Source organism: Triticum urartu, chromosome 2A, assembly GCF_056163025.1.
Source record: "Triticum urartu cultivar PI428250 chromosome 2A, HENAU_Tu73, whole genome shotgun sequence".
In the NCBI taxonomy this organism is placed as follows: Eukaryota; Viridiplantae; Streptophyta; class Magnoliopsida; order Poales; family Poaceae; genus Triticum; species Triticum urartu.
Genome location: NC_141874.1, coordinates 303956471 through 303980789, shown reverse-complemented (window position 1 = coordinate 303980789; position 24319 = coordinate 303956471). Strand labels below are relative to the sequence as shown.

At 46.8% G+C, this 24319-nt stretch overlaps 1 protein-coding gene and 1 long non-coding RNA gene across 3 annotated transcripts; both read right to left on the bottom strand.

Moving 5' to 3' along the window:
* Positions 1–1191: 1191 nt before the first annotated feature.
* On the bottom strand, positions 1192–3789 carry LOC125537003 (uncharacterized). 2 transcript variants are annotated; one of them, XR_007295447.2, is made up of 3 exons: positions 2084–3789; positions 1823–1996; positions 1192–1733 (listed from the first exon to the last, which is right to left on the bottom strand). It is a non-coding gene; the product is annotated as an uncharacterized LOC125537003 (long non-coding RNA). The 2 variants fall into 2 exon arrangements; XR_007295446.2 differs by having other exon boundaries at positions 1823–1974; positions 2084–3788.
* A 1458-nt stretch (positions 3790–5247) lies between these two features.
* On the bottom strand, positions 5248–20089 carry LOC147984902 (uncharacterized). Its single transcript, XM_087541313.1, has 2 exons — positions 19528–20089; positions 5248–5744 (listed from the first exon to the last, which is right to left on the bottom strand). The coding sequence occupies exons 1-2, from the start codon at positions 20072–20074 to the stop codon at positions 5248–5250; spliced, it is 1044 nt and encodes a 347-aa protein (XP_087397439.1). The 5' UTR covers positions 20075–20089.
* Positions 20090–24319: the final 4230 nt, after the last annotated feature.

Genomic DNA, 24319 nt, shown 5'->3' with positions numbered 1-24319 from the left:
CTAACCATCTACGCGGGGACAGTTATGGGCACTCAACGTCGTCGTATCAGCCGAAGCCTTCGTGACGTCAGCGACTAAGCGGCGCGCGCCGGATTGGAACGTAAGCCTGCTCTTGTATTAAGGGGGCTAGTTCTGCTTCCGACCGCCCTTGCAACGTGCAGGTGTGCAATGGGCGATGGGCCCAGACCCCTGCACCATAGGATTTAGACCGGCGTGCTGACCTCTCTGTTGTGCCTAGGTAGGGCTGCGACGTGTTGATCTTCCGAGGCCGGGCATGACCCAGGAAAGTGTGTCCGGCGAAATGGGATCGAGCGTGTTGGGTTATGTGGTGCACCCCTGCAGGAAAGTTAATCTATTCGAATAGCCACGATCTTTGGTTACAGGACGACTTGGAGTTGTACCTTGACCTTATGACAACTAGAACCGTATACTTAATAAAACACACCCTTCCAAGTACCAGATACAACCGGTGCTCGCTCTCTCACAGGGCGATGAGGGGAGGATCATCGGTTAGGATTATGCTATGCGATGCTACTTGGTGAACTTTCCATCTACTCTCTTCTCTTGCTGCAAGATGGAGGTTACTAGAAGCGTAGTCTTCGATAGGACTAGCTATCCCCCTCTTATTCCGGCATTTTCAGTTCAGTCAATATATGATAGCGTTTTCCATTTGATACCAACGCATACATATGTAGTGTAGCTCCTTGCTTGCGAGTACTTTGGATGAGTACTCACGGTTGCTTTGCTCCCCCTTTTCCCCTTTCTATACTCGATTGTTGCGACCAGACGTTGGAGCCCAGAGCCAGACGCCACCGTCGATGACGACTACTAATACTCGGGAGGTGCCTACTACTACGTGCAGCCCGCTGACGACGACCGGGAGTGGTTTAGGAGGATCCCAGGCAGGAGGCATGCGCCTCTTTCGATCTGTATCCCAGTTTATGCTAGCCTTCTTAAGGCAAACTTGTTTAACTTATGTCTGTACTCAGATATTGTTGCTTCCGCTGACTCGTCTATGATCGAGCTCTTGTATTCGAGCCCTCGAGGCCCCTGGCTTGTAATATGATGCTTGTATGACTTATTTTATTTGTAGAGTTGTGTTGTGATATCTTTCCGTGAGTCCCTGATCTTGATCGTACACGTATTGCGTGTATGATTAGTGTACGATTGAATTGGGGGCATCACAGCTAATATGCAAAAGAAACTTACCACGACGAGCTCGTATAGGGCCCGGTGAGACGCGTCATTCTGGTTCCTCTCCGCCTCCAACAGACTACCATCCTCTCCTCCAACCCCATCTCCCTCTGCTTAGCCTGCTTGTTTGCCTCCGCCAAAAGCTCCTGGGCCATAGCCTCGATGGCGAGCTCCATTGGCCGTGGGTGAGGCGGTATATCAGGATCGGAGCTTGTCTCGTGCTTCTTGATCTCTCGGAGAGTTCTAGGATAACGTATGAGTCCATCCCCAATGGCTACCGAGCCATGGTACCTCCCGTCACCAGATAGCATCACGATCTCTTGATCAAAAGGAATCAGGCTCGGGTTGAAGTCCTCCCCTTTCCTCGTCTTCTCAACGTCTCTATACCTCACGAGCTTGTTGTGGGAGGAGATATTGGTGAAGCTCTATGGATGATCGAGGTCATCCTCAGAGAATGCCTTGGCCTTCTTGTACGGGGCAGTATGGGCCATGGCATAGCTGTCATATAGCGGTGGCACGTCGTTCTTGTTGTGTTTCGCCTAAAAGGGAGGAACAACATATTAGTGAAAGGCTCAAGCTAGCATGAAGAATGAAATTGCATGAATCATTAAGGGCTCAAACCACATACCTAGTGATCCCCGTACTCAAACATGATGGAGCTCCCTCGATGGTGTGGCACACCTTGCATTTGGGCACGCTTATCCCTGGCCTTATTGTGGACGGCTGGCCATTGGCGAGAGCACCACTCATCCACCAACGCGTCCCAACGGTCCATCCTATCTGCACACGAACTCGGGGGCGCCTAAGTTAGGCAAAAAGAAATTTCAGCACTACGCCTACGAAAGAAATCAAGGAAAATAAGTACAAGGCCTTAAGAATAGGTAATTACCTTCATGTACTTCTCCTTACTCAGATACTTGGTGCGTCGCTTCTTCTTGGTCCTCCCAATGTTAGTCGAGGCATAGTAGTCTCGAACAGCCTGCACCCTAGCCACGTGCCATAAGTTCTGAAGTAGGTGCTTCCACTCGACTTCGAGAACCATAGCCGCGTCCACGTCATGTTCCTCAAAAGGTCTGCAATCGAACGAGACAACACTGATTAGTACAATCACTAGGTACTGTTGATTTTTAATTCTATAAAGGAGAAATTACCCAAAAGCACCACCTCACAATGTCGGCCCCTAATCGATTGTAGGTACAGTGGGGTTTTAACGCCCCATTCTATGAGTGTCGTGTTCTCCACAGGGACTAGGCGACGGCAACGATGCTCGGCTAAAGCTAGGTGACAGAATTCAGATGATGATTGCGAGGAAATATAGACCTAAACTAACCAAAGTCGACGACAAAGAAAATGAAAATAAGCAAAAGGGAGATTCAGATTTTACTCAATATCTTTTTGGTATTTTCATTATACTTGAGAATCTAAAACACTAACACAAAGGGAAATAATATGATAAGGACACATATATGTATATAAAACTAGCAAGTATAGGACACACGGAAGGAACAAGATTAGGGATAGAATACAATTATTTCACATCACAGATACATGTCACATATGTCACTGGTACATAGCTAGCACATTGAACTTGAGATTAAAAACAATCACACCTCTGACTTCACAAAGAGCAGCCTCAGTACAAAATAAAATCACATGTAGTAATCTGAATTTATACAACCCACGAACTGACAGTCACATATAAATCTAGCACAAAACAGTTTGCAATTGAACAAGTCTCAACACAAATTGTTCACAGAACACAACAATATGTTTTTTATGAATTACACACACACACACACAAGGGGCAGCAGAAGGAGGAGGTTCAGAGCAGAGCTTCAGCGAATGAGGAGCAGCAAGGGAGCGCTGGAGAGGAGCAGCAGTAGGTTCGGAGAAGAAGCAGCATCAAGGTTTGGGAAGAAGAGGCAGTAGGGGAAAGGAGTAGTAGCAGCAGTCTGGAGGCGCAGGGGATAAGAGAGAGCAGCAGTTTGAGGCGAGGGAAGAAGAGAAGGCGCAACAGCAGGTGAGGGAGAGTCAGAGAAGCAGCAAGGCAATGGAGAGAGGGAGTAGTAGCAGCAGGAGGTCGAGGGGAAGAAGAGAAGCGGCAGGATGAAGCAAGAGGGAGGATCAGCAATTTGGGGATTTGGAGAAGGAAGAGCAGCAGCGAGGCTAGGGAAGAAGGAGCAGGGGCAGATGGGCGCAAGAAGAAGAAGCAGCAAGCAGCGGAAGGAGGGAGAAGGAGCAGAGAGGGAGATGAGGTGCTGGTCGCGCGGGGGGTCAGACGCCGGCGACCCCAATGGCTGGTCCAGGGCGTGATTAGCAAGGGGGAGCAGCAGGGAGAGGTGGATGGGTGGTGTGGTGCTCGTGGATGGAGGTGATGGTGGTACAGGGTACTGGTGGTGTAGTGGATGGAGGCTGCTGGCGCGCAACCACGCCGGCCTGCCCGTGGCGGCGGCCGGAGGTGGAGAAGGAGATGAGGGAAGGAGAGGTGTTGCCAGGCCCAATCGGATCCCTCCAGCGCCTAGGGATTTTGTTCCCCTCCTCTCATCTGCACTTTGTGATTTTGCCTTCTTACTTCTCTTCTTTCTTCACAAGAAGGTCTTCCCACTTCTTTAACTAGCCCCCTGGTTACTTCTTTTCATCGCACACAAGTATCTTCTTCCTTCTCTTCCCTTCTTCACTCTTCTCGATAGCCTCATAGATGGAATCTTGACGATTATTGATGCCTTTGCGCACATTTCTGCAAGATAGACCAAAGACTAGTAAATGATCCTTTATATGATTTTCATTCACAAATTTAGTAATTCATAGCACGAAATGAGTGAATATATCTCAATGAACGGTATATTTGAGGGCCAAGAGATGTATATGAAATGTGTTGATCAAGTTCCCCCACACTTAAATCTTTGCTTGTCCTCAAGCAAAGGCAGATGACAAAGGCTGGATAATGAACAGTGAACTGACTAGAGAATGTCAAGTGAAGTAGGTCTCTAAACAGTGCATGCCTTGGACTTAGCTAGTGAAAATTAATGGTTAGGAGTGCTACATATCAATAGGACACTAGTAAACTCGACCATTTTAAACTTTTGCAATGATAAACGAAGATTAGCAAGTTCAAATGCTGACTGTGCCAAAAAGGTTCCTAAAGAGAGCATGATCCTGAGAGCAAAAGGAACTTGAATTAAATCACTTATTTGCAGAAATATAACATTGTGGTTGAACCAATTATTAAATTTGAAGGAAGTAATGATAATATTTTATCAGTCGCACCGAATGAACATACCACCGATCCCGAGAACATGGTATACACCTGCTCGACTAATTATAAGTTTTTTTAGTTTGTCTCCCCAAAGGAACATACCACTGATCCCGAGAACATGGTATACACCTAGTTCGACAATTATAGCATTTTTTAATATAATTAACTCCTATCTGATCCAACCAGATTTCACAAGCCACCGATCCAGGGAACATGACATGCTACTGTTAGGTAAGATCAGATAATTATTTATTCATTATTACTAATTTAACAAATGAATACAAAAAGGAAACAAGAATCATCACTCATCCAGGTCTGGTTCACATACTACCGATCCAGGGAACATAGCATGCTAGTCCATAGTGGTGAGTGATTGCTCTCAATGGGAACACACTTGGCACAAATACATCATCTGAACATAGTGATCTAGGTGTATCAAGGTAAATGCAGAAAATGATTAAGTTTACTACTGCACTAGGTATTTGAGCACTCAAAACTAATAGCTTTCACTACTTTCAGCAAAGCAAACATGGTGTAGATCACTAGCTTACAAGGCATTCAACAATCAGTTCGCATATTCTCATCAAGCACCATATGTCAAAGTTGAAATTCAGTGGGACAACATTTAAGAAATGGCACAAGCAACCCAAATATCACTTTAATTCAGCAAGCATCAACGGATGTTGATTTCAAAATGGGTCATGAAACAGCTCACCGAGCTTTGATGATGTAGCACTCGCTTGATCACTCTCTAAGCTGCAGCTCTTCTCCTTTGCTTCCTCGTGCATGCTCCATCTTCACTCTTCTTCATGTGTGCTCCTTGCTTCTCCTCGTGACCATGCTCTGAATCCACCGGGGTCCCAAGGGATGTCACCTCGAACCTGGTCAGCATGTAGTAAATGGTGCAGTAGCAAAAACCTGAAAGAACACTCCACAAAAGAGACACTGCAAGCGGTAGAGATAATACCCTCCAAGTCATCAATCGAGTATCCAATTACATAAGAATCGCTATAAAGCACATGTTTAGGATAGTCGAAATCAGTAAGCTCAATGCTAGTATTAGAATCACATGTTTCATTAAACATGGGTATAGCATCAGGAACATAAGTATCATGAACAAAGATATGAGCAGTGCCACTAACAAGGTGTGTATGATCATGTCCAAGCAAATAGTTTTTCAAATCTACCTTATGTGATGGAATCATGCAATGCATGGTAGTAGCAAACAAATCATATGGAGACATGCCATTAAGAGGATTAGATAAATGTAACGCCCTCGATGCGGCTATATCTCCTACGTGTCGAGGCACGACTTAGAGGCATAACCGCATTGAAAGCTATGTCGCAAGTTAGGCAATCTTCACAACATCCCATGTAATACATAATAAGGGGAAAAGTAACATAGTTGGCTTACACTCGCCACGTCAATCAAAGTACATAAATAGCATTACATCATCCAATCACTCATGGCCCGACTAAGGTGCCAAAATAAAAGACCAACCCAACATGCGACACGGTCCCGATCGCCCCAACTGGGCACCACTACTGATCATCAGGGAAAGATACATAGTAACGGCGTGAGTCCTCGTCGAACTCCCACTTGAGCTCTAATGCGTCATCTGGAACGGAGTCGTCTGGCCCTGCATCTGGTTTGGAAGTAAACTGTGAGCCACAGAGACTCAGCAATCTCGCACCCTCGCGATCAAGACTATTTAAGCTTATAGGAAAGGCAAGGTAAATATGTGGAGCTGCAGCAAGCGACTAGCATGTATGGTGGCTAACCTGTTCGCAAAAGAGAGCGAGAAGAGAAGGCGAAGTGCGAACGAATAACTAGAGAACAACCTACGGCAAGCATTACTCCAACACCGTGTTCACTTCCCGGACTCCGCCGAGAAGAGACCATCACGGTAACTCACACAGTTGATTCATTTTAATTAAGTTAAGGTTGAAGTTATCTACAACCGGACATTAACAAATTCCCATCTGCCCATAACCGCGGGCACGGCTTTCGAAAGTTCAATCCCTGCAGGGGAGTCCCATCTTAGCCCATGACAAGCTCTCACGGTCAACGAAGGATATACCTTCTCCCGAGACATTCCGATCAGACTCGGTATCCCGGTTCTACAAGACACTTCGACAAGTTAAAACCAATCCAGCAACACCGCCCGAATGCGCTGACAAATCCCGATAGGAGCTGCACATATCTCGTTCTCAGGGCACACTCAGATGATCTCTCCATACAACTAAAACCAAACCTCGAGTTTCCCCGAGGGGGCGCTGCACAGGACTCTAGTTTGGACCAACACTCAGAGGAGCACTGGCCCAGGGGGGTTTAAATAAGATGAACCTTGGGCTCCGGAAACCCAAGGGAAAAAGGGGCTAGGAGGCAAATGGTAAAACCAAGGTTGGGCATTGCCGGAAGAGTTTTATTCAAGCCGAACTATCAAGGGGTTCCCATTATTACTCAACCGCGTAAGGAACGCAAAATCCGGGAACATAACACCGATATGACGGAAACTAGGGCGGCAAGAGTGGAACAAAACACTAGGCGAGAGGCCGAGCCTTCCACCCTTTACCAAGTATATAGATGCATTAAGATAACAAGATAATATAGTGATATCCCAATAAGTAAATAATGTTCCAACAAGGAACGATCTCCAATCTTCACCTACAACTAGCAACACTATAAGAGGGGCTGAGCAAAGCGGTAACATAGCCAATCAACGGTTTGCTAGGACATGGTGGGTTAGAGGTTTGACATGGCAATTTGGGAGGCATGATAATAAAATGGTAGGCATCGTAGCATAGGCATAGCAAAAGAGCGAGCATCTAGCAAAGCAAAGATAGAAGTGATTTCGAGGGTATGATCATCTTGCCTGCAAAGTTGTCAGAGTTGACTGGATCCTTGAAAGGAAACTCAACGGGCTCCTCGTTAGCGAACTCGTCTCCCGGCTCTACCCAAACAAGACAAACAAGCAAAAGGAACACAATCAACCACGTGCACAACTCAAACAACATGATGCAAACATGGTATGCTATGCGGGATGCGATATGGGATGCATATGCAAGATTTGACAAGGAATGAATGAACCTGGCCTCAACTTGGAAATCCAAGTGTGCCACTGGAAAGGTGAGATAATTTCACTTGAAAACGATATAAAGAACGCCGGAATCGGAGACACGGTTTGGAAATGGCAAGCAAAACAAATATGGCACCGGTCTGCGATATATACAGCAAGTGACCACCTAAATGCAACAAGATGAACATGCTACAGCACTCACACATGGCAACAAAATACATGGAAGGGATCCATTCATGATGCTTAACAAAAGAGGAACACTGAGCTACGGCCAATTCATCCATTAACAGGTTCAAACAAGCATGGCAAAAATGCATTTGGTAAACAGATCTCAGACTTAGTGAAATTAACACTTGTCTGGAATTTCAGATCAGGTAGCATACTTTGGAGCATGAAAACTATATGCTACAAGAACTTAACATGGAAAAGTAAAGCATGGCATGGAGCTACTCAAAGAGCTTAACAAAGGTCCCTTAGTGACCTTGAGCCAAAAGGGATCAGAATATACAATTGCAAGCATGTGAACATGGCAAAAACATAATCAGATATGTTTATGAGCTCGATGCACTCACTACAAAGCATGTCATGACAATCTAAGTATGCACCCATCAAGAACACACATAATACAAGCTAGAAATGGCAAGAATAATAACATAGCATGCACGGATCAACTACAACATCATCGGCAAAATCGCTAACAAGTAGACAATCTACCCAGATTCACGAAATGACAAAAGTAGAGCTCGATTGACTCAAGTTAGGGTGCTCCATAAATGCAAACAAAGACATGGATGGATAGAGCACTACAAGACTAACAAATCATCCTTACTGATCATCCTCAAAAGAGGCACGGATCACTAGGAAACAACATGAATATATGGCATATTGATAAAAACAGATTAAGGACTTGGTGGAAATGCTAAGTCCCTGAAATCAGCATTAACAAATGCACCATTTTGCAAGCTTGTGCTAGTCACCACACACATCACAAAAATACATGTATAGCATCTATGGAAAGATGACAAAGCATATAACAAAACAAATGTAGAGCTCAGGGGCATATCATGCACACAATAATCATGGCAAAAATGACAAAAGCTATTTGGAGCAGCAGATCTAGCAATTATCTCAAATAGAACTCTTCCAACAGCATTTCGGGCATGAAGATGAACTCAAATGAAAATGATGCAATGAGATGAAATGATGTGCTCTCTGGGACGAACAATTTGATATGCTATATGCCCAGAACGGATCTACGGATGCAAAGTTACGGCACAACGAACATGGCAAAATAATTAGGGTTTCGGGAGAAAGTCAACCGAGTTTTGGATCTGGATCTGGATCCGGTTACTGTTCACGCGCGCTTCCTGAGGTTCGCTGGAGAACTCGAGGTCACCGGAGAGAACTTGCCGCTGGGAGGAGGGAGACGAGGCCGGCCGGGTCGGCGCCGGAGTTGGTGATGGCGGAGGCGGGCGCGGGCACCGGAGTGGCCGCCGGCGGCGCCGGCGATGGCCGCGGCGGTGAGGAGCGGCGAGGTCGGCGGGCGGCGGAGATCCGGCGGCAGCTCGCGGCTGCGCCGGCGACCGGACTCGAGGGAGGAGGCGGCGCGGTGCGGAAGAAGACGCGGGCGTGGGGAGGCGGCGGCCGGGCCCGGGAGGGCCTCCCGCGGGCCGGGCGGGCCGCGGCGGTTGAGGCGCTGGTGGCGCCACGTGGCGCTCTGCCAGTGGCCGCTGGCGGCGGCGCGGCGTGTCCGGCGGCGGACGGACACGTCTGGCGCGGAGAGAGAGGATTTTAGGTTTTCGGGGGAGAAGGACCCATGGATTTCGGAGGGGACCTATTTATAGGCATAGAGGGAGCTAGGAGTGTCCAAATGAGGTGCGGTTTTCGGCCACGCGATCATGATCGAATGCTCTAGATGATGGAGAGGGTTTTGGTGGTTTTGGGCCAAATTGGAAGGGTGTTGGGCTGCAACACACACGAGGCCTTCTCAGTCCCTCGGTTAACCGTTGGAGCATCAAACGAAGTCCAATTGGTACGAAACTTGACAGGCGGTCTACCGGTAGTAAACCAAGGCCGCTTGGCAAGTTTTGGTCCAATCCGGAAATGTTTAACCCCCACACACGAAAGAAAGGTAGAAATGACCATTGGAGGAGAACGGAACGCCGGAATGCAAAACGGACAACGGGGAAAATGCTCGGATGCATGAGATGAACACGTATGTCAATGCAATGCACATGATGACATGATATGAGATGCATGACAACAACAACACACGGAGACAAAAACCCAAACCCGAGGAAAATAAAATAACTTAACGCCGGAAATGGCAAGAGTTGGATTACATATTGGGTAAATCATATCCGGGGTGTTACAACACTCCACCACTACGAAAGGATCTCGTCCCGAGATCTAGGACTGGAAGAACGCCAGGTACTCAGAACGGAGATGATCCTCGCGTTCCCAGGTGGCTTCACGGTCGGAATGGTGTGACCACTTGACTTTGAGGAATTTGATTTACTTATTGCGAGTCTTGCATTCAGTCTCTTCAAGAATAGCAACGGGGTGCTCACGATAAGAGAGATCTTCTTGGAGATCAATGTCTTCAAAGTTGACGGTGCGGTCAGGAGTCTTGAAGCACTTGCGGAGCTGAGAGACATGGAACACGTCATGCACATTTGCAAAGTTTGAAGGAAGCTCGAGTTGATAGGCGAGATCGCCTCTCTTGCTTGCGATCTTGAAAGGTCCCACGTATCTAGGGGCAAGCTTCCCTTTGATACCGAAGCGACGAGTACCTTTCATTGGAGAGACACGGAGGTAAACATGATCTCCGATCTCGAAAGACAAGTCACGGTGCTTACTATCATAGTAGCTCTTCTAGCGCGATTGCGCTGCTTTGAGGTTATCACGAATGACTTTGCACATCTCTTCTGCCTCTGTGATTAAGTCATTTCCCAAAAGCTGACGTTCACCGGTTTCAGACCAGTTGAGAGGGGTACGGCACTTCCTGCCATACAGAATTTCGAATGGGGCCTTGCCCGAACTTGCTTGAAAACTGTTGTTGTAGGAGAATTCAGCATATGGAAGACAATCTTGCCACTTCATGCCGAAGGAGATCACACAAGCCCTGAGCATATCTTCAAGAATCTGATTGAAACGCTCGACTTGCCCGCTAGTTTGGGGATGGAAAGCTGTGCTGAAGCGGATGTTGGTGCCCATGGCCTTCTGAAAAGAATCCCAAAACTTTGAGGTAAAGATGCTGCCACAGTCTGAAGAGATCACCTGTGGAATACCGTGCAGCGAGACAATTCGAGAGGTATACAGCCCCACCAATTGAGCTACAGTGATAGACTCTTTGATAGGCAGAAAGTGAGCCACTTTAGTGAGTTTGTCGATAACAACGAATATAGCATCATTGCCACGCTTGGACTTTGGAAACCCAGTCACGAAGTCCATCTCAATGTGGTCAAACTTCCATTCTGGAATGGCAAGAGGTTGGAGGAGACCAGCTGGCCTTTGGTGTTCTGCCTTCACTCTTCTGCAGACATCACACTCATTCACGAACTGAGCAATCTCGCGCTTCATTCGAGTCCACCAATAAGCCTGTTTGAGGTCCTGATACATCTTCGTGCTCCCAGGGTGGATGGAGAGGAGAGAATTGTGAGCCTTGTTCATGATCACTTTACGAAGGTCGCCTTTGGGCACGACAATCCGATCCTCGAAGAAGAGAGTATCCTTGTCATCAAGGCGGTAGCACTTGTACTTGGTTGACTCTTGGCAATCCCAATCTTCACCTTCTTCACCATAGCATCAAGAAGTTGAGCTTGGCGAATCTGATCTTCCAAGGTAGGAGAGACTTGAAGGTTGGCAATGAAACCTTGAGGAACAACTTGCAGATTGAGTTTGCGGAAAGCTTCACAAAGCTCGGGTTGGTAAGGCTTGAGAATCAGACTGTTGCAGTAAGCCTTCCTGCTCAATGCGTCAGCAATCACATTGGCCTTGCTTGGAGTATACTCGATACTCGGATTATACTCTTGAATCATTTCGACCCATCGAGTCTGTCTGAGGTTGAGATTAGGCTGAGTGAAGATGTACTTGAGACTCTTGTGGTCAGTGAAAATGTCCACTTTTCTTCCCAATAAGAGATGTCTCCAAGTCAAAAGAGCATGCACAACTGCCGCCAACTCGAGGTCATGAGTGGGGTAGTTCTTCTCATTGGGCTTCAACTGGCGAGAGGTATAAGCCACAACTTTCTTCTCTTGCATCAAAACTGCACCAAGACCTTGAAGAGAGGCATCGCAGAAGACCTCGAACGGTTTGGATTCATCAGGGGGAGTTAGAACTGGAGCAGTGACCAATTTCTCTTTCAAAGTGTTGAAAGCAATGTCACACTCCGGAGACCAAACGTACTTGACGTGCTTCTGGAGAAGATTTGAAAGGGGCTTCACAATCTTAGAAAAGTTCTCCACGAACCTTCGACAATAGCTTGCGAGACTGAGGATGCTACGGAGTTGCTTCACGTTCTGAGGTGGTTCCCAATTCACAATTGCAGACACCTTCTCAGGATTCACCGTAATGCCCTTGGAAGAGATGATATGCCCAAGGTAAAGAACCTCATCGAGCCAAAACTCGCACTTGGAGAACTTGGCGTAGAACTGATGTTCCCTGAGCTTATCGAGCACCAAACACAAGTGCTTGGCATGATCTTCCTTGTTCTTCGAAAAGACCAGGATGTCGTCGAGATAGACCAAAACGAAGTCATTGGTGTAGGCGTTGAAGATGAAGTTCATCATGCGAGAGAAAGTTGGAGGAGTGTTGATGAGGCCAAAAGACATGACAGTGTATTCATATGACCCATAGCTTGTCTTGAAAGCCGTCTTGGGAATATCTTGTTCACGGATTCGAATCTGGTGATAACCCATACGGAGATCAAGCTTGGAGAATACTTGGGCACCTTTGAGTTGTTCGAACAGCTCATTGATGTTGGGAAGTGGGTACTTGTTCTTGATAGTCTTCTTGTTCAATGGACGGTAATCAACACAAAGTCGGTCCGTTCCATCCTTCTTCTTCACAAAAAGAACACCACAACCCCACAGAGAAGAACTAGGTCGGATGAGACCCATTCTCTCTTGAATATCGAGTTGCTTCTTCAGCTCCTTCAACTCTTCAGGTCCGAGCTTGTAAGGACGTTTGCACACCGGTTCCGTGCCAGGATCAAGATCGATGACGAATTCAACTGGCCGGTGCGGAGGCATTCCTGGAAGCTCTTCTAGAAAGACATCTTGATATTCGCAAACAACTGGAATTTGAGAGATGGCATCCAGTTCGCCCTTCTCATCGAGAGAAAACAGACGGATGGTATCATCACGAGCGGCAAAGACAATTACATCCTCAGACGAATGAGTCAATTGAATCTGCCTGGCAGCACAATCAAGATGCGCCTTGTGCTTAGAAAGCCAATCCATCCCGAGAATAAGATCAATATCCGAGTCACCCAGAACAATAGGAGAAGCTTGAAATTTGTAGTCGCCCAACGTGATAGTAATATCTAGGACGCAGAAATTAGCTGTCATTTGCTTGCCCGGTGACATGATTTGCAAAGAATTTTGCAGATACTGATAATCGCACTCATACTTCGATGCAAAAGGTTTGGAAATGAAACAATGCAATGCACCAGTGTCAAAAAGAACTTTTGCCGGAATATCATTAACAGGAAGGTTACCCATGATGACATCTGATGAGTCCTCTGCCTGAGCTGCATTCATCAAGTTGTCCTTGGCGTGCTTGGGGTTATGCTTGACCACAGCTGTAGTTGCCGATCTCACAGGAGGAGGAGGAGGGAGACGCCTCTGATTGAAGCACTTGTTGGCATAGTGACCCTTCTGTTGGCACTTGTTGCACGTGACCTCTGAAAGCGGACGGTGGTATGGAGCACTCGATCTTGGAGCTTGAGACGAAGTCTTGTTCTGAAAGCCAGGGTTGGGTGGGTGGGAAGATCCACTGCCACCTTTGCTCTTCTGATACGGCTGACGGAACGGAGGAGGAGGAAGCCAATACTTTTGCTGCTGGCCACTTGAGTAGAGGAAGAAGGAGTAGCATCTCTGACTCGCTTCTTGGAAGCATCACACCTCAGTTGAGCAGCCTCTTGCTTCAATGCCATGTTGTAGAACTCATCGTACCTCAAGGGCTCAAAGAGAACAAGAGCTAGCTGGATTTCTTCTGTGAGACCACCCCTGAACTGGTATATCATGCTCTTCTCGTCAGGGACGTCCTGCTTAGCAAAGCGGGCGAGCTTTTGAAACAACTTGTTGTAGTCATAGACAGACAAAGAGCCTTGCTTCAGGTTGCAGAATTCCTCACGCTTGCTTTCAACCACGCTCTGAGGAATTTGATGAGCTTTGAAGTCTTGACGGAATTCATCCCAGGTAATCACACGGCCTCCTCTGGAATCCTTGTACTGCTGGAACCATTCTGCAGCTTGGTCTTTGAGTTGGAAGAAAGCGAACTTGACAAAGTCCTCAGGCCTGACGTTACTGCACTCGAAATGCTTGCACAAGTCCATGAGCCAATCGTCAGCATCAGTTGCCTCAACACAATTGATGAAAGTCTTTGGCCCGTTAGCAAGGAACTGGTTGAGTGTAGCAAAGTGATTCTGATTGTTTCCTTGGTTGCCTTGGTTCGCTTGATTGCGCTCTTGAAGAATTTGCATGATCAACTGCGTGTTTGCATTGGTTGCGGCCATCACACCTTGCTATGCCTCCGGAGGAGGGGGAGGTGGTGGCGGATCAGGATTCAGAGTCGCGCGCGTTGGGGGAGCCATCCTGAAGAGGTTGACATCCATTAGCACATTGATAGACAAATACTGAAGCTGAATCCAACGGAATGAAATTGCAATAAATCGTCTTCACATCCGAACAAAAATGAACGAATGCATTCCACTTGAAATGGTCACATATCCATAAATTGAGAAGCCACTTAGAATTTAGATAGAGGAATAAATCAACAAGGTACGGAACAAGAACGAATACTCGGTAAGAAATCCCAATCTCAAACCAAATATCCGTGGAAGAAGAGCTAGAGCTACAAGAATTCCCACCTATGAAACTCCCGAACCTTTCCGGTTATGCAATCAGGTGTTGGGGATACAGGGGAAGCGTAATATCTCACCCAAATCTAGCAAATCCTACATCCAGCTATATCCATCCTTCAACACATAACCGAGAAAAACTTCGGAAACCATCTATCTCAACCTTCGAAAAGCATCCGTTAAACAAGTTATGGCAATACTCCCGAACTCCCGCCCCAGTACTGGGTCGCGTCGAGGTTATCTCACCAACAAACTGCATAAAAGAGATTTTCGATGTCGGCGAACTAAACTCAGGTATTCCAGAACTGCAACGATAAAATTGTGATGACAACACCTCGGAGCTCAACTCCCCGGGACACTGCCACAACCCCTAAATGACAGGAGGCACCAAGAACAATGTTCTCGTCACAAAACCATCAGAACGATTCCAAGATACCCGCATGATCCTAAATTTTTTTAGTGAAATTTGGGAAGAGTAGAGTCAAAACTCTACGTCAGGATGCCTCACCAGAGCGATGAAGGGACTAGGGAGTAAAAATAATTCCTAAACTCTCCGATATATAATTCCTAAATGACTCAAAACATTTTTCTAGACTCAACTCGGCTGCTAGTAACAATCAAGCAATGGGGCTCCTAAGGTCGGGAAGGCTCTGATTACCAACTTGTAACGCCCTCGATGCGGCTATATCTCCTACGTGTCGAGGCACGACTTAGAGGCATAACCGCATTGAAAGCAATGTCGCAAGTTAGGAAATCTTCACAACATCCCATGTAATACATAATAAGGGGAAAAGTAACATAGTTGGCTTACACTCGCCACGTCAATCAAAGTACATAAATAGCATTACATCATCCAATCACTCATGGCCCGACTACGGTGCCAAAATAAAAGACCAACCCAACATGCGACATGGTCCCGATCGCCCCAACTGGGCACCACTACTGATCATCAGGGAAAGATACATAGTAACGGCGTGAGTCCTCGTTGAACTCCCACTTGAGCTCTAACGCGTCATCTAGAACGGAGTCGTCTGGCCCTGCATCTGGTTTGGAAGTAAACTGTGAGCCACAGGGACTCAGCAATCTCGCACCCTCGCGATCAAGACTATTTAAGCTTATAGGAAAGGCAAGGTAAATATGTGGAGCTGCAGCAAGCGACTAGCATGTATGGTGGCTAACCTGTTCGCAAAAGAGAGCGAGAAGAGAAGGCGAAGCACGAACGAATAACTAGAGAACAACCTGCGGCAAGCATTACTCCAACACCGTGTTCACTTCCCGGACTCCGCCGAGAAGAGACCATCACGGTAACTCACACAGTTGATTCATTTTAATTAAGTTAAGGTTCAAGTTATCTACAATCGGACATTAACAAATTCCCATTTGCCCATAACCGCGGGCACGGCTTTCGAAAGTTCAATCCCTGCAGGGGAGTCCCAACTTAGCCCATGACAAGCTCTCACGGTCAACGAAGGATATACCTTCTCCCGAGACATTCTGATCAGACTCGGTATCCCGGTTCTACAAGACACTTCGACAAGTTAAAACCAATCCAGCAACACCGCCCGAATGCGCCGACAAATCCCGATAGGAGCTGCACATATCTCGTTCTCAGGGCACACTCAGATGAGCTCTCCATACAACTAAAACCAAACCTCAAGTTTCCCCGAGGGGGCGCTGCACAGGACTCTAGTTTGGACCAACACTCAGAGGAGCACTGGCCCAGGGGGGTTTAAATAAGATGACCCTTGGGCTCCGGAAACCCAAGGGAAAAAGGGGCTAGGAGGAAAATGGTAAAACCAAGGTTGGGCATTCCTGGAAGAGTTTTATTCAAGCCGAACTATCAAGGGGTTCCCATTATTACCCAACCGTGTAAGGAATGCAAAATCCGGGAACATAACACCGATATGACGGAAACTAGGGTGGCAAGAGTGGAACAAAACACTAGGCGAGAGGCCGAGCCTTCCACCCTTTACCAAGTATATAGATGCATTAAGATAACAAGATAATATAGTGATATCCCAACAAGTAAATAATGTTCCAACAAGGAACGATCTCCAATCTTCACCTGCAACTAGCAACGCTATAAGAGGGGCTGAGCAAAGCGGTAACATAGCCAATCAACGGTTTGCTAGGACATGGTGGATTAGAGGTTTGACATGGCAATTTGGGAGGCATGATAAGCAAATGGTAGGCATCGTAGCATAGGCATAGCAAAAGAGCGAGCATCTAGCAAAGCAAAGATAGAACTGATTTCGAGTGTATGATCATCTTGCCTGCAAAGTTGTCAGAGTTGACTGGATCCTCGAAAGCAAACTCAACGGGCTCCTCGTTAGAGCACTCTTCTCCTGGATCTACCCAAACAAGACAAACAAGCAAAAGGAACGCAATCAACTACGTGCACAACTCAAACAACATGATGCAAACATGGTATGCTATGCGGGATGCGATATGGGATGCATATGCAAGATTTGACAAGGAATGAATGAACCTGGCCTCAACATGGAAATCCAAGTGTGCCACTGGAAAGGTGAGATGATTTCGCTTGAAAACGATATAAAGAACGCCGGAATCGGAGACACGGTTTGGAAATGGCAAGCAAAACAAATATGGCACCGGTCTGCGATATACAGCAAGTGACCACCTAAATGCAACAAGATGAACATGCTACAACACTCAAACATGGCAACAAAATACATTGCAGGGATCCATTCATGATGCTTAACAAAAGAGGAACACTGAGCTACGGCCAATTCATCCATTAACAGGTTCAAACAAGCATGGCAAAAGAGCAATTGGTAAACATGTTTCAGACTTAGTGAAATTAACACTAGTCTGGAATTTCAGATCAGGTAGCACACTTTGGAGCATGAAAACTGTATGCTATAGGAACTTAACATGGCAAAGTAAAGCATGGCATGGAGCTACTCACAGAGCTTAACAAAAGTCCCTTAGTGACCTTGAGCCAAAAGTGATCAGAAAATACAATTGCAAGCATGTGAACATGGCAAAAACATAATTAGATCACAGACTTTGTGAAAAACTGGAGCATGCAAATCAGATATCAAGTAGGCATGTTTACGAGCTCGATGCACTCACTACAGAGCATGTCATGAAAATCTAAGCATGCACCCATCAAGAATACACATAATAGAAGCTATACATGGAAAGAACAATAACATAGCATGCACGGATTAACTACAACATCATCGGCAAAATCGCTAACAAGTAGACTATCTGCCCAGATTCACGAAATGACAAAAGTAGAGCTCGATTGAATCAAGCTAGGGTGCTCCATAAATGCAAACAAATACATGGATGGATAGAGCACTACAATACTAACAAATCATTCTTACTGATCATCCTCAAAAGAGGCACGGATCACTAGGAAACAACATGAACATATGGCATATTGATAAAAACAGATCAAGGACTTGGTGGAAATGCTAAGTCCCTGAAATCATCATTAACAAATGCACCACTTTGCAAGCTTATGCTAGTCACCACACACATCACAAAAATACATGGATAGCACCTCTAGAAAGATGACAAAGCATATAACAAAACATATGTAGAGCTCAGGGGCATATCATGCACACAATAATCATGGCAAAAATGACAAAAAGCTATTTGGAGCAGCAGATCTGGCAATTATCTCAAATAGCACTCTTCCAACAGCATTTCTGGCATCAAGATGAACTCAAATTAAAATGATGCAATGGGATGAAATGATGTGCTCTCTGGGGCGAACAATTTGATATGCTATATGCCCAAAACGGATCTACGGATGCAAAGTTACGGCGCAACGAACATGGCAAAATAATTAGGGTTTCGGGAGAAAGTCAACCGAGTTTTGGATCTGGATCTGGTTACTAGTCACGCGCGCTTCCCGAGGTTCACCGGAGAACTCAAGGTCGCCGGAGAGGACTTGCCGCAGGGAGGAGGGAGACGAGGCCGGCCGGGTCGGTGCCGGAGTTGGTGATGGCGGAGGTGGGCGTGGGCACCGGAGTGGCCGCGGGCGGCGCCGGCGATGGCCGCGCGGCGAGGAGCGGTGAGGTCGACGGGCGGCGGAGATCCGGCGGCAGCTCGCGGCTGCGCCGGCGACCGGACTCGAGGGAGGAGGCGGCGCGGTGCGGAAGAAGACGCGAGCGCGGGGAGGCGGCGGCCGGGCCCGGGAGGGCCTCTCGCGGGCCGGGCGGGCCGCGGCGGTTGAGGCACTGGCGGCACCACGTGGCGCTCTGCCAGTGGCCGCGGGCGGCGGTGCAGCGTGTCCGGCGGCAGACGGACACGTCCGGCGCGGAGAGAGAGGATTTTAGGGTTTCGGGGGAGAAGGACCCATGGATTTCGGAGGGGACCTATTTATAGGCATAGAGGGAGCTAGGAGTGTCCAAATGAGGTGCGGTTTTCGGCCATGCGATCGTGATCGAACGCTCTAGATGATGGAGAGGGTTTTGGTGGGTTTTGGGCCAAATTGTAAGGGTGTTGGGCTGCAACACACACGAGGCCTTCTCGGTCCCTCGGTTAAGCGTTGGAGCATCAAACGAAGTCCAATTGGTACGAAACTTGACAGGCAGTCTACCAGTAGTAAACCAAGGCCGCTTGGCAAGTCTTGGTCCAATCTGGAAATGTTTAACCCCCACACATGAAAGAAAGGTAGAAATGACCACCGGAGGAGAACGGAACGCCGGAATGCAAAACGGACAACGGGGAAAATGCTCGGATGCATGAGATGAACACGTATGCCAATGCAATGCACATGATGACATGATATGAGATGCATGACAACAACAACAACACACGGAGACAAAAACCAGAACCCGAGGAAAATAAAATAACTTAACGCCGGAAACAGCAAGAGTTGGATTACATATTGGGTAAATCATATCCGGGGTGTTACAATAAACCTGACTCATCACGCTCTTGTATGACAATAGGCAAATGAATTTCTGGTTCTTCAAGTTCATCTACAGCAGCTTCTTTTACTTCTTCAAGAGTAGTAGATCTTTTGTCTTCATCTTGATCACTTGGGAATTGCAGTTCTGGATCATCTTGTTCCTTGTCTTCAAGTATTTCTTCTTGGATTTGAAGTGTCTCTTCCTCTGGACTCTCGCTATCTTGCTCAGCTGAATGTGACGGTGTTGAAACCTTACACACCTCAAGGGATATCCCAGCAACACTCAGCTCAAGGAGGGATGAGATAGTGCACCCGACATTGATTTTCTTCTCAATTTTCCTAACTTCTTCCACTAGCTCTTTTCCACTCTTGATCTTCTTCATTTCCTCTCGTATCACCGGCCTAATTGGATCATCTTCAACACTCCAAGTGAACTCGAGACTAAGCCATGTGAGCTTGTCTATATCATCAAAGTCATCTTGTCTGGGCACTTGTGCATGAGATTGCTCAACAGGTGCTGGAGTTGTTGGTTGACCAAGTGGAGGACCATTTAACTCCATTGGACACATCTCCTAGTGTTGAGGTATATGAGTAGGAGGTGAATAAAATTGTTGTGGTGCATAGTTGTTGCTCTCCTCTTCATACCTAAATCCCTGCATATGATTACTAGAAGCAAATGGTGAGATCTCAAGGTTGTTGCTCCTATATGACATATTCTGGTTTTCAGGCCACCCATATGAGTAATTGTTTTGGTATGAGCTAGGTTGTGGGGCGAAGCTCATGCCATAACAATCGGGAGGGTGAGAGTAACCACGCTGACATTCTGCGGGTGAATGGCCCTGAAATCCACAAATATGGCAGGTAGGACCAACATAAGGATGGCCTCTAGAATAAGGATCATAAGAGCTAGGCCTATCCTCAAAAACTACTTCTCGCTGCCGAGCTAAGTCATCTAATCGATGGGAAATCTTACTTATCAGTTCTTGAGTAGTTTCCGTGCTGTTTGTAGTGTTCCTCGCATCTCCGAGACAATCTGAATAATATGCCATAACCAAGTAGACAGCTCTAACCTGCAAAAGGAAAAGAAAACAAAGAGATACTAGCTAGAACAGGGGTTAGTGGTTAGAGATATATCACAAATATATGGCACAAACTAGAAAACGAAGAAAAACCTTGTCTATAGCCTAACACAATCGCTCGATGCTAGTCCCCGGCAACGGCGCCAAAATGATCGATTGTAGGTACAGTGGGGTTTTAACGCCCCATTCTGTGAGTGTCGTGTTCTCCACAGGGACTAGGCGACGGCACTGATGCTCGGCTAAAGCTAGGTGACAGAATTCAGATGATGATTGCGAGGAAATATATGTAACGCCCTCGATGCGGCTATATCTCCCATGTGTCGAAGCACGACTTAGAGGCATAACCGCATTGAAAGCAATGTCGCAAGTGAGGTAATCTTCACACAACCCATGTAATACATAAGGGACAGAGATACATAGTTGGCTTACAATCGCCACTTCACACAATACATGAATAAAGCATTACATCATCCAAATACAACCAAGGTCTGACTACCTCAAATGCTACACAGATCCCCGATCGACCCCAACTGGGCTCCGCTACTGATCAACTAGAACAAAACAACACCAAGGACAAGATCTTCATTGAGCTCCTCCTTGAGCTTGGTTGCGTCACCTGCTCGGTAACATCGGCACCTGCAAACTGGTTTTGGAAGTATCTGTGAGTCACGGGGACTCAGCAATCTCACACCCTCGCGATCAAGACAATTTAAGCTTATAGGTAGGGTAAAAGTATGAGGTGGAGCTGCAGCAAGCGACTAGCATATATGGTGGCTAACATACGCAAATGAGAGCGAGAAGAGAAGGCAAAAGCACGGTCGAGAATCTATGATCAAGAAGTGATCCTAGAACAACCTACGTCAAGCATAACTCCAACACCGTGTTCACTTCCCGGACTCCGCCGAGAAGAGACCATCATGGTTACACACGCGGTTGATGTGTTTTAATTAAGGTCAACTTCAGGTTTTCTACAACCGTACATTAACAAATTCCCATCTTCCCATAACCGCGGGCACGGCTTTCAAAAGTTCAAAACCCTGCAGGGGTGTCCCAACTTAGCCCATCACAAGCTCTCACGGTCAACGAAGGATATTCCTTCTAGCAGGAAGACCCGATCAGGCTCGGAATCCCGTTTACAAGACATTTCGACAATGGTAAAACAAGACCAGCAAAGCAACCCGAATGTGCCGACAAATCCCGATAGGAGCTGCACATATCTCTTTCTCAGGGCACACCGGATTGTCCAAACTTCCGGCAGGCCAGCCCAGAGTTGCCCCTGGTGGCCACTGGCGGCTAACAAGGTGCACCAACACTCAGAGGAGCACTGGCCCGGGGGTTTAAATAAAGATGACCCTTGAGCCGGCCGACTCAAGGGAAAGAAAAGGCTAGGTGGCGAATGGTAAAACCAATGTTGGGCCTTGCTGGAGGAGTTTTATTCAAGGCGAACTCTCAAGGGGTTCCCATTAGAACCCAACCCCGTAAGGAACGCAAAATCCGAGAACATAACACCGATATGACGGAAACTAGGGCGGCAAGAGTGGAACAAAACACCAGGCATAAGGCCGAGCCTTCCACCCTTTACCAAGTATATAGATGCATTAATTAAATAAGAGATATTGTGATAACCCAACAAAATATCCATGTCCCAAACATGGAACAAGCTCCAATCTTCACCTTCAACTAACAACGCTATAAGAGGGGTTGAGCAAAGCGGTAACATAGCCAAACAACGGTTTGCTAGGACAAGGTGGGTTAGAGGCTTGGTTCAACAATATGGGAGGCATGATAAGCAAGTGGTAAGTATCGCATCATAGGCATAACAAAAGAGCGAGCAACTAGCAAGCAAAGATAGAAGTGATTTCGAGGGTATGGTCATCTTGCCTGAAATCCCGCAAGGAAGAAGAATGAGTCCATGAAGAAGACAAATGGACGTAGTCAAACGGGTCCTCACAAAAACGACGTTACCGGAACCAACCCGAAGAAGCAACACCGGAAAGAAGCACACAACATAGTAAACAACCAGCACATGAATATGGTATGATATGCGGGGATGCGGTATGTGATGCATATGCATGATTTGCAAAGTAATGATTGAACCTGGCCTCAACTTGTAAATCCAATAGTTCCACTAGAAAGGTGAGGTGATTTCGGTTGAAATCGATATAAAGATCACCGGAATCGGATGCACGGTTTGGAAATGGCATGCAAAACAAATATGACACCGGTCTGTTATAAATGCATCAAGATAAATATGCTACAACACTCAAACATGGCAACAAAATACATGGCAGTAATCCACTCAAGATGCTTGACAAAAGATGAACACTGAGCTACGGCTAATTCATCCATTAACAGGTTCAAAGAAGCATGGCAAAAGAGAAAATGATAACAGGTTTCAGACTTAGTGAAATTAACACAAGTCTGGAATTTATCATCAGGAAGCACACTTTAGAGCATGAAAACTATATGCTACAGGAACTTAACATGGAAAAGTAAGGCATGGCATGAAGCTACTCAAAGTACTTAACAAAAGTCCCTTGGTGACCTTGAGCCAAAAGGGGACAGAAAATACAATTGCTAGCATGTGAACATGGCAAAAACATAAACAGATCTCAGACTTAGTGAAAAACTGGAGCGTGCAATTCAGTTAACGAGTAGGCATGTTTATGAGCTCGATGCACTCACTACCGAGCATGGCATGACAAACTAAGCATGCACCGATCAAGAAGACATAGCATAGAAGCTATACATGGCAAGAACAACAACATAGCATGCACGGATCAATAGCAACATCCTCGGCAAAATCGCTAAACATGTCAACGATCTGCCAGGATTCACTTTATAGCAAAAGTAGAGCTCGATTGACTCAAGCTAGTGTGCTCCATAAATGCAAACAAAGACATGGATGGATAGAGCACCACAATATTAACAAAACATCCTTACTGATCATCCTCAAAAGAGGCACGGATCACTAGGAAAACAACATGAACATATGGCATAAAAATACGGACAGGGCAAGGACTTTGTGAAATTCTGAGTCCCTGAAATGAGCATTACCGATTACGCTACTTTGCAAGCTTGTGCTAGTCACCACAAATATCACAAAAATACATGGCAAGCACCTCTGCAAAGATGGCATGGCATATAACAAAACACATGTAGAGCTCAGGGTCATAGCATGCACACATTAATCATGGCAAAAATGACAAAATGCCATTTGCTGAAACAGATCGGTCAAATTAATCACATAGCCTTCTTCCAACAGCATTTCGGGCATCAAGATGAGCTCAAATGAAAATGATGCAGTGAGATGAAATGATGTACTCGTTGAGACGAACATTTTGATATGCTACACGCACGAATCGGAGCTACAGATGCAGAGTTATGACATGATGAATATGGCAAAAATAATTAGGGTTAGGGGTAGAAAGTTAACCCGAGATCCAGATCTGGATCGGTTCACTATAGACGCACGCGAACCAAGGTCGAACTCGACCTCGCCGGAAATGGAGGGGGGTCTCCGGAGCTGTCGAGGGAGGCGTGGATGGAGGCAGCGGTGGCCCGCTGCGGCGTGGGGCACGGCTCCGGCAGGTGCCGCGGTGGCCGGCGAGCACCCGGCGGCGGCGGCGGGGCCGGAGCATATGGCGGCGGCGGCGGGGCCGGAGCAGCGGCGAAGCGGCGCGGTGGCCAGTGCGCTGGCGACGAGACGGCGGGTGGCGAAGCGAGGCTGGAGCG